Raw genomic sequence first — 8967 nt, forward strand, 5'->3', positions numbered from 1 at the left:
AAAGTTTTTGCTGAAAATGGAGGTAAGGTAACTGACTCCCCTTGGTTTTGCGATAAAAAATGCAATTTTTCCGTTCAGGAAATAATATTAATAAATAGACTCATGTGTGGACACACATATGGAAAGATTTTTTTAAGTAAGTTTAAAGCTAACATCACTGATGCCTGTTTATGCTGTGGGGTTAGAGAGACAAATGACCATCTTATTTTTGTATGCCAAAAGTTTTCCGCCGCCAGAAACAATTTCACTATTTTTAGTAAATACAACTGCTTAAAAGAAATTTTCGCCAGTTTTGATTATTGCCATCTCAGGGAGTTGCTTTGCTTTTTGGAGACGGTGAAGCTCGACACGCTTCTTTGAGTATAAAAAGATATAGATATAGGAAAAAAAAAAATTAAAAGTGTATGTATGTATAAAACAGACATATGTTTGTTTATTGTTAAGTAATAGTCGTTTTAGGGAAAATGAAGAAAAACAATTTCAAGCAGTCAATTATTAAAAAAAAGAGAAATTTTAACGAAAGCAAGGAAAAAAAAAAGTATGAAACAAATATGTATGCATGTTTGTTCCGAATGCTTTAGAATGTAGTCATATGATTAAATTTTTCTATTCAATCAGATATGGAATTCGGCACGTACGATTGTGCATTTAAAAAATAATAATGATAAAAATAATTATATTAGTAATAAAATAAAAAGAAGAGAAAGAAGAAGATGATGGAGGAGTGGCATTAAGAGATATGTATGACTGGTTTGGAGTATGGATGTATCTACCTCATTGTAGTTAAATTTTCCATATGTACACGTATTACGAGTTTGTTGTGTTAATTGTAAAGATGTCTAAATTAGTGTTTTTTCTGCAATCAAGTTCCTTTGATTCTGCTGGTACAACCACATTTTATTAATTATAAGATAGCCGATTCACTTTATTACTTGGCTTAAAAAATGAATTACTTCTGTAGTTTTTGGTGATTTTGTACTCAATAATTTTTTAATTTCCTCATGTACATGAAAATTCATCTTATAACCTGTACTTACATGAGTACCTGATAGGGTACAAACCTTTTATTCTTGTATAAAAGGCAATCAAAAAAAAAAAAGGCTGATAGAGAGTATTGTATTTATTGTATTATAATGTACGTAGTACGATAGGTTAATTTGGTGATCAATCACTTTTGAATTTGTGCAGTTTGAATTTTTTGCTTGGTTTAGTCTCAAAGGCTATTTTAGTTTGTATTTTACTATCTTGTATTAGAAATTAATTTTGTGAGTCACCCTGCATGCTTGTTCGACGTGGGATTGAATCATCACTGGAACCGGCTCGTCGGGTCACCGCTCACTAAAAGCTTCGCATTACAATTAAAATCTTCTTGGACAACCTAGGTTCTAGGACAACCAGCTGGCTCTTGAGGACATCATAACAGTCCTTGCCAATTTTCTATACGCGTTGTTGCGTTTCTAAACAAAAAAAAAAAATAAAAATAAAATTTCACCTCTGGAAACTTTATCCCCATAAAGGACTTCACCACAGGTTTTTTACTGGATATACTGTGCGCATAATTAATTAAAAAGGATAACCTGGCTTTCTAAGGACTTTTTGTATAAGTTCCTCGCTATTTTTTAATGCTTATGAGCATTGTTTAGTTCAAAAAAAAAAGACAAGTCAAATTCGCTACTTCTGCCAAAAATTTCAATTTGAAAAGTACTAATTAAAAAAAATTTCTTTAAAATTTTCGAATTATTTCCTATTAAATTCTTTGTACAGCATGGCACACATTTTTGAAAACAAAGTCGAGTTATTAATCGAAAGTGTGCAAGTGAGCACACAAAGGAGTAATTTAAAGTAAAAAAATAAATGAAAAACCGTCAAATCGCTTTTTAACTTTTTTGCACCGCCCTCCCACCGGCAGCAGAGGAAGCACATATTTTCCAGACTCGCGGAGGTATCTGGACCTATTCGCAAATAATAAACTAAATTGAAACATTTAATTTTGTTCAAACACACGAAAAATTGAACATAGAAATAATTGATTTTTCGCAATTGTTTGTGAGAGGAGTGCTGGAATTCACGACGCTTTGAAGTAGTGGATACAAAAAAATAAAGCGTCCAATAACGAGCCGTAAAAATGAGTAAGTTATTTTCCTCAGCAAGGATATGATTCAATTTTGTAACTTCTTCCATGAAGTTGAGTTATATTAGCATGCTTTTCGTACATATTTTCTGAGCTTCAAGGACGAAAATGCGTCCTAGATTTTCCTTTTCAGTAATAACTGAGGGATCCTATTTCGGAACGTTTGCGCTCATAATGAGCGTCTGAAATGTGTTAACGTACTAAAAAATATAAGGTAAATTCGAGTAATAATTAAACAATCTATTAAACGAAAGGTGTTTGGTTAATTAGAACATAAAAAAATATCTAACATGTAAAGATGATTGTTACCCAATTAAAATGTCTGATGTACTACTATATCTATATTTCAGGCGAAGAGGAGAACGATAAAATTACTCTGGATCTCTCGAGAAAGCAATTGAAAAAAGTGCCAAAACAAGAAGATGCACAAAATGTGCGTGTGCTCAAATTAGACGAAAATGAGCTACAAAAGATAGACAACATTGACTCATACCTAAAAATTGAAGTTGTAAGTGCGAAAAATTCCGGACTAAATGTATTTTTTTTTAGTAAAAAATCTAATGTAAATAAATTTATAACTCTGCTTCCTTTGCAGCTATCGCTTAGCAAAAACCAGCTGCTTCGCATGTACGGCGTCTGTCGCTTGCACTGTTTGCGTGAACTGAATCTCTCCTTCAATGGCATACTATCTATTGAGGGACTAAAGGACTGCATACATTTGCGGCATTTGAATTTAGAAGGCAACAATATTAAAACTATTGAACATTTAAATAATAAAGTCAAACTAGAATATTTAAACCTGGCAGAAAATAGTATAGGCAGTATATCGGATATATCGTTTTTGAAAAACTTAAAAGTGAGGAAATAAAGTTTTTACTTAGTTTAAATTTATAAAAACTTTGTTTTGTAGGAACTACATTTGCACGGGAACCGCTTAACGCATCTACGTCAATGTGATAAATATCTGCCTTCCTCATTGGAAGTTTTATCGCTAGCAAAGAATTACATTACCGATTTAAATGATATTTGTACGCTATTAAATTTGTCTAACTTGCAAAGCTTGACGCTCAATGAAAATCCTTGTATTATGATGACCGGAAATGCAGAGTAAGTTCAAAGATATTTATTACGTAAGTTTTCTAAAACTTTTAACTTTTTCAGTGGTTTCGATCATCGTCCGTTTGTGTTGAACTGGTGCATGAGCTTGAAAGTTATTGACGGCTTCGTTGTCGATCCCATCGAGAGGTTTAATTTACTCGACTTTTTGTATAATTTTATGAATGGTTTATAGTTACACCTTATTCATTTCAGCCTCAAAGCGGAGTGGCTTTACAGTCAGGGTCGTGGTCGACAGTTTCGCCTTGGTGAACAGGCTGCGCTGGCCAAGTATTTAAGTTCTGTCTGCCCACTAATTGGAAAAGCACTGGAAAATGAGAATGAACGAAAGCTCCGCTTGATTCTCAGCAAAGCGCAACAACATCAACGTCAGCTGCAAGAAGAAATATCAGAAAATTCAAATGCTTCGAGTAATAACTCACCATCTAGTGGTCGACGAAAGACATGCAGTCGCATACAATCACCAAAATGTAAGAAATCTACGTGGCGTCAATATATGTAGTTTTTGTACATTTGCTGGATACTAAATTTAATTTAAAACCCCCGCTTTTAGTTTCGCGTTTAAGTGGCAGGCAGGGCTCACCAGATTCAATGGTGAATAGCTATCATGGCAACACTTCAAGCGACACTAGTAAGATGTTTGTTTTATTTGCATTCAATACATGTAATTTTTTAAAACGATTTTTAATTTTCAGTTTCAAACAATGCTAATCACACTGCACCGATGACTACATCTCTAATTGAGAACATCAAACACGATTCCCTGCTTATGACGCAAAGCTTTGATGGCTCATCCCCTGGTGGCGGCAGCACTATACATACGCGCACGAACAATTCGCAGGAATCTACACCTCGCACGATAACGCCAAATCCCTACAACGGTGAGACGAAAGTGTATGAAAGATTTCATTGGAACCGGAAAGGGACATCGCTTTTGCCATTTTTGAAGTCTAAATTAACAATTAGGAAAAGCGAGAAACATTTTAACTTTTACTTACTCGTTTAACATTTATTTTCACTTCTTTGTGTCGCGACTAATTCTTTCGCATTGCAGATCAAAATTATACAAATGTGCCCGTCAGCGGTGGCGGACCTTTGGCGGCCGCCTCCAAAATGGTGCCAGTGCCAGAGACGCTTATGAGCCCGGATGTGTGTCCCGCCGTTGTGGCGCAGCGTGTCACCGTCAACGCAATCAATACACAGATGCAGAATTCGAAAACTCACAAAAACAAAGGTGATTTTCCTTAAACTTTGCTTTTATGTATTTATTCAATTTGGCTTTTCGAAATCGCAGAATGTTTTGTTAAATTATTTGTCACATGCATTCTTTTGTTTGTAAATATAGGTTTGTTCGTCGAAAATCCAGCAAGAATTATCCAACACTCAAAATATCAGAGAGTAAGAAAAAATTCTCTCAAATTCTCTCTCATATTGAGAAACTTGCAAATTTCTGCACGAACGCAAATTTGCAGGAATTTGCAAGTTTCGCTGCCAGCTGGCGTCCACGGTTGCATTTCAAACATAAAAATTTTTTATAGAATTTTTAAAATTCTTTCGGATGGCCAAAAACAGGATATACATGTATATTTCTTGTTGTTCTGACTTTCTTTAACATACATTTCAATATCTTCATCGTACTAGCTGTCGGGTTTCTTAAATCGACTCTGGTTGCAATTGCATTCCGATTGCGAATACCATTTTTTTAGCCGAATTAAGTTCAAATCATTGGAATTAACTAAATTAATTATATCAACAATTATTTACTTCCTTTTTTCATAAAAAAATCGCTCGTGTTTATAAATTTTTAAATTTAACGAACTAATTTATTCAAATTATTGTAGACAAAAATGCAACCATGCGCCACCACCACATGTTTTTCGTGTTTGCAAATTCTTGCTGGCAAAATTTTTTCCAGCAAGAATTTGCAACTTCTCCCCAAGAGAACTGTCACTTTGCTCTCACAATTTTTGAGTGTTGGATAATTTTTTGGTCTGCACGAACGCGATTTGGGCAAAAATCGTGATAATTCGTACAAATTCGTACAAATTTGTTGCTCGACGAACAAACCTTATGAGAGTTATTGATATCGAAATCGTTTTAGATAACAAACTGAATTCGCCGAAGATGCGCAGTCCACATTTGAAACGCAATGCGGAACGCTGCAGCCCCAATATGAGCTCACGACGAGGCAGCAGCACTTCAAATATGTTACTGCAGCATAACAATGTTTCGAATTTGAATCGAGCGCTAGCCGCACACGCGAATGCTCAGGCCGATAACCAAATGAAGTCACGTCTGGCGGGCAATTCAATGCATGTCGTCGTAGCGCCAGACACAGGTTCGGGCGGCATCAGCTCGGATGACGATAGCGATCACATAAACATAGACAAATTGAAAACGATTCGAAATAAGGCAGCGCAACGGTAGGCAGTTTGAGTTTAAAATTCTAAAATTTTTATTTACCTATTTTGTGATTTTTTACAGCTCGCAGCAGCAACAAAAAGAAGCAATGGTCGCGGCGACGAATGCGCAGCTTACACAAAATCACGCCACCGAATCATCGGCGGTGGTCATACAAAAAATCTGGCGCGGATATCGCACGCGCAAGAAAACAAAGGACATCGCCGAGAAATTACTCAAAATACGCACACATGAGTACATTGAGTATGACACGATTGCTGTAGATTTAATTTTCTCCGCCCTTTATTAAGCACAGTTTTTTGATTTCCAGTAAACTAACCAAAGATATGGAGTTAACCAAAGCGCAGTTGGAAAACGAACGCAAAATTCAGCAGCTACAAATGCAGGCCATTAATGCGCTTTGGAAGAAGGTTTCCACAATGCAGGGTGGTGCCACAGTTAGCAGTGCTGCTACTGGCACGAGTGATGGCGCAACTGCGGATGTAAATGCGAGCACTTCTGCGGACGGCGGACGTGCAACGGCACTTGATAATAGCTCGACTGCGGCCGTGCATGATTTGGCTAAGACCTGCACTATGCTAACCAATCAGGTATGGTTTCTGGATATTTCTATTGTAAAGTTATATTTAAAACAATATTTTTCACCACATTAGGTGCAACAGCTACAAGGCTCCATGCGTGACATACTCAATTGCCTAACGTTGTTCTGTAATTTGCCACAGGAGAATGTAAAGAAGCTGCTTTCAGCCGGTGTGGCCGACGCTCTTTCGACTGAGAAACGCGATTCTGCTGCCACGCAAACGGAAATTGTTGCCGTGCATACTCCGCAAATAGAAAATCAAAGCAATTTCCCTTTCTCCAAAATACGCCCATCATCGCTACCACTGGATAGACAAAAGTGTGGGAGCAATCAGAACCAACCGCTAATGGCCGGCAACGCTGTACCACTATGCGCTGCTGGCGATGCAGCTTGCGGCGAAAAAGCGCCAACGCAACAGCAGCGAATACTTGAGGATTGCGAGGCAGAAGAGCTACACAGCGAGAGTGGTATACAGAGCGAGGATGTACGTAGCGTGGAGGAGGCTACAGACTCGCTGGTAGAGAAGTCGGACGGTGGCAAGGAATAATTGTAGTTATTTTAATTCTCTTCGAATGCAACGTTGTATTGTAAACAACGAATTTGCCGTGCTTCTGTGTGCTTATAAACTCGAATTTGAAACATGTCACAAGTTAAAGTTTGTGTACGTATGAATTTTTGGCGCCTTCAACATAGACCGAATGAAGAAGAGCGCGTCGCAAAAAGATCTCATTCATGAAATTTGTCATTCCTTATTTTTATTTCATAAGTGCTATGCCTTTTTTACAATCAATTAAATGTTCGATGTCCAGGGCTCGAATCGCGGCATTCGTCATTGAGTGATTACTAGTCTCGAGTCGAATCAAACAAAATGGCAGCTGCTTTATCCCTAATACAATTTAAATGAACGATGCGCACTCGCTATCGAATGCCGTGATCTAAAAATCAAATTTCGATTCAAGTTACGTTCGATATCGAATGCCGCGATTCGGGCCCAGTTTTAAAAAATATGGCAAATTTAAAATTTAATTTTTTTCGGCTACTTTGTAGCATTTGTTTGGATTAAGCGAAATTTCTTAATTTATTTGTGTACATACCTAGTTTTTATGCTAATGATTTGTTAATAATTTTTTCGAAAAACATGTCGAAATAATACAAAGAAAATTAATTTGTAAAATACGGTTGAATCTGTTTGCTATTGTGCGGGGCCATCGAGCGATTTCACGAAGAAAATATGATGGAGAAGATAAATTGCTAAATTTACAAATTTCACTGCTGTTGAAAAATAAAAACTAGGGCTATTAGTTTTCCGCAAAAAAACACCAAAAGCTGAAGCAATCTGCCCGAGCCCTACACGTTAGCAGCTATGCACTATAGTAATTCTCACGGGCACAGTGAGCTGCTTTAGCTGATGCGCATTAAGCACTTAATATGTATGCTTTTAAATGTTAAGAATAAGGGAAAATTACTTTCATTCATAAAAAATAAACAAGAAAAAAAATAGCGAAAAATACTCAATAAAACAAGTCAGCGTTATGCTTGCTAAAAAACAAAAAAAAAAAATGAATAAAAAATTTAATGTAAAATTTTTTACTAATTTTACACTCTTAAGTACTTGCATCTCAAATATTGCAGTGATCTAAAAGTAAGAATGCAAATAAAAGCGAAATGTGACAAACCATGTCTTGGAGTATAATATTTATTTCAGATATTCCTAATTTGTAACAGACAATTATGCCAACTTGTGAATTCAGATTATGAGATTCCAAAATATTGTGGATAACCTTTTTCTTTCCCTGGCACATCGTTGTATGCAGTAAAATATTTTAGTTTTTCGCATTTCCGCGACGATGTGAGTTAGGGCCCTCTATATAAAAGCAACGAAATGTACCTCAAGCGGTCAACGGAGTCAATGGATTTTCGAAGTTTTTTTCCCATTTGTGTAATCGTAATTTCATAAGGACTTAACCAAAATACATACTTTCTCAACTGGTTATTCCAACGCTAAATTTGCTTAATAAAAACTTGTGAATACTAAAAACAAGGCTTACTCAATTTAACAGACGGATCGACTGTTTTAAAAATCAGCAGCATACAATTTTCTTGCTGCTAATCCTCCAGGCTGAACATTCAAAATAAAATAGCGAAACAGCACCTAAACTCGCCTTATATGTATGTTTACCCTAGCGCCGCTGATGACTGCGAAGCTTGTACGCATTATTCCTCATCACTTGTACTATTATCGTCTTCCTCATCACTATCGACTTCCGCCAGCGCTGGTCTATTGCGATTTCTCATTAAGGACAAATCAACATTCGCCTCTTCGTCGCTATCCACATCCACTTCTTCGTGTTCACGCTTTTTACTAAATTGTTTTGGCCATATACCAGCTTTTATATATTCCTTTACATGCTCAGCGCTAAGAATTTTGCAAATTTCCGCCTTGACTTTATCGCCCTCTTCGATGGGCTCCACCAGCACATAATTACCACGCTTGACCCACACGTTCTTACGAAACTTATTAGGCATGGAAGCTAGGAAATGTTCCTCGTCCGCTGTGGCAGTTTCCACTTCGTGCAGATTATTGCCACGACTGCTGACGACACGCACTATTTGCTGTTTCTCCGTGGGCAGCTCGAAGTCGTCCTCCATCATTTCTTTCAACACGTGTTTGCGGCGTAGTACGCGAGACATTTTGCACTGCAGGATGAGGGTTAGAAAA

The 8967-nt window shown here is 36.9% G+C and overlaps 2 protein-coding genes across 5 annotated transcripts in view; one reads left to right on the forward strand and one right to left on the reverse strand.

The window, feature by feature from the left end:
* Window positions 1-1255: 1255 nt before the first annotated feature.
* LOC118741302 lies at window positions 1256-7559 on the forward strand. Of its 4 annotated transcripts, none has more exons than XM_036473235.1 (13): window positions 1256-2129; window positions 2482-2639; window positions 2727-2987; window positions 3042-3238; window positions 3293-3376; window positions 3443-3717; window positions 3801-3878; window positions 3943-4218; window positions 4302-4481; window positions 5349-5670; window positions 5732-5911; window positions 5964-6258; window positions 6322-7559. In XM_036473235.1, exons 1-13 carry the CDS (start codon window positions 2126-2128, stop codon window positions 6793-6795), a joined length of 2784 nt encoding a protein of 927 aa, XP_036329128.1. In that variant the 5' UTR covers window positions 1256-2125; the 3' UTR covers window positions 6796-7559. The 4 variants fall into 4 exon arrangements, with proteins under 4 accessions (XP_036329128.1, XP_036329129.1, XP_036329130.1 ...); XM_036473236.1 differs by having other exon boundaries at window positions 5979-6258; XM_036473237.1 differs by having other exon boundaries at window positions 3943-4128.
* A 516-nt stretch (window positions 7560-8075) lies between these two features.
* Window positions 8076-8967, reverse strand: part of LOC118741309 (probable RNA-binding protein EIF1AD) — a 1293-nt gene continuing 401 nt past the window's right edge. The window contains exon 2 of the mRNA XM_036473244.1: window positions 8076-8945. Within this exon, the coding sequence (XP_036329137.1) occupies window positions 8463-8939 (477 nt within the window). The 5' untranslated portion in view covers window positions 8940-8945 and the 3' untranslated portion in view covers window positions 8076-8462. The remainder of the gene's footprint in view (window positions 8946-8967) is intronic.

This window comes from Rhagoletis pomonella, unplaced genomic scaffold (genome assembly GCF_013731165.1).
Source record: "Rhagoletis pomonella isolate Grant_MI unplaced genomic scaffold, Rhpom_1.0 Rhpom_scaffold_00006, whole genome shotgun sequence".
Classification (NCBI taxonomy): Eukaryota; Metazoa; Arthropoda; class Insecta; order Diptera; family Tephritidae; genus Rhagoletis; species Rhagoletis pomonella.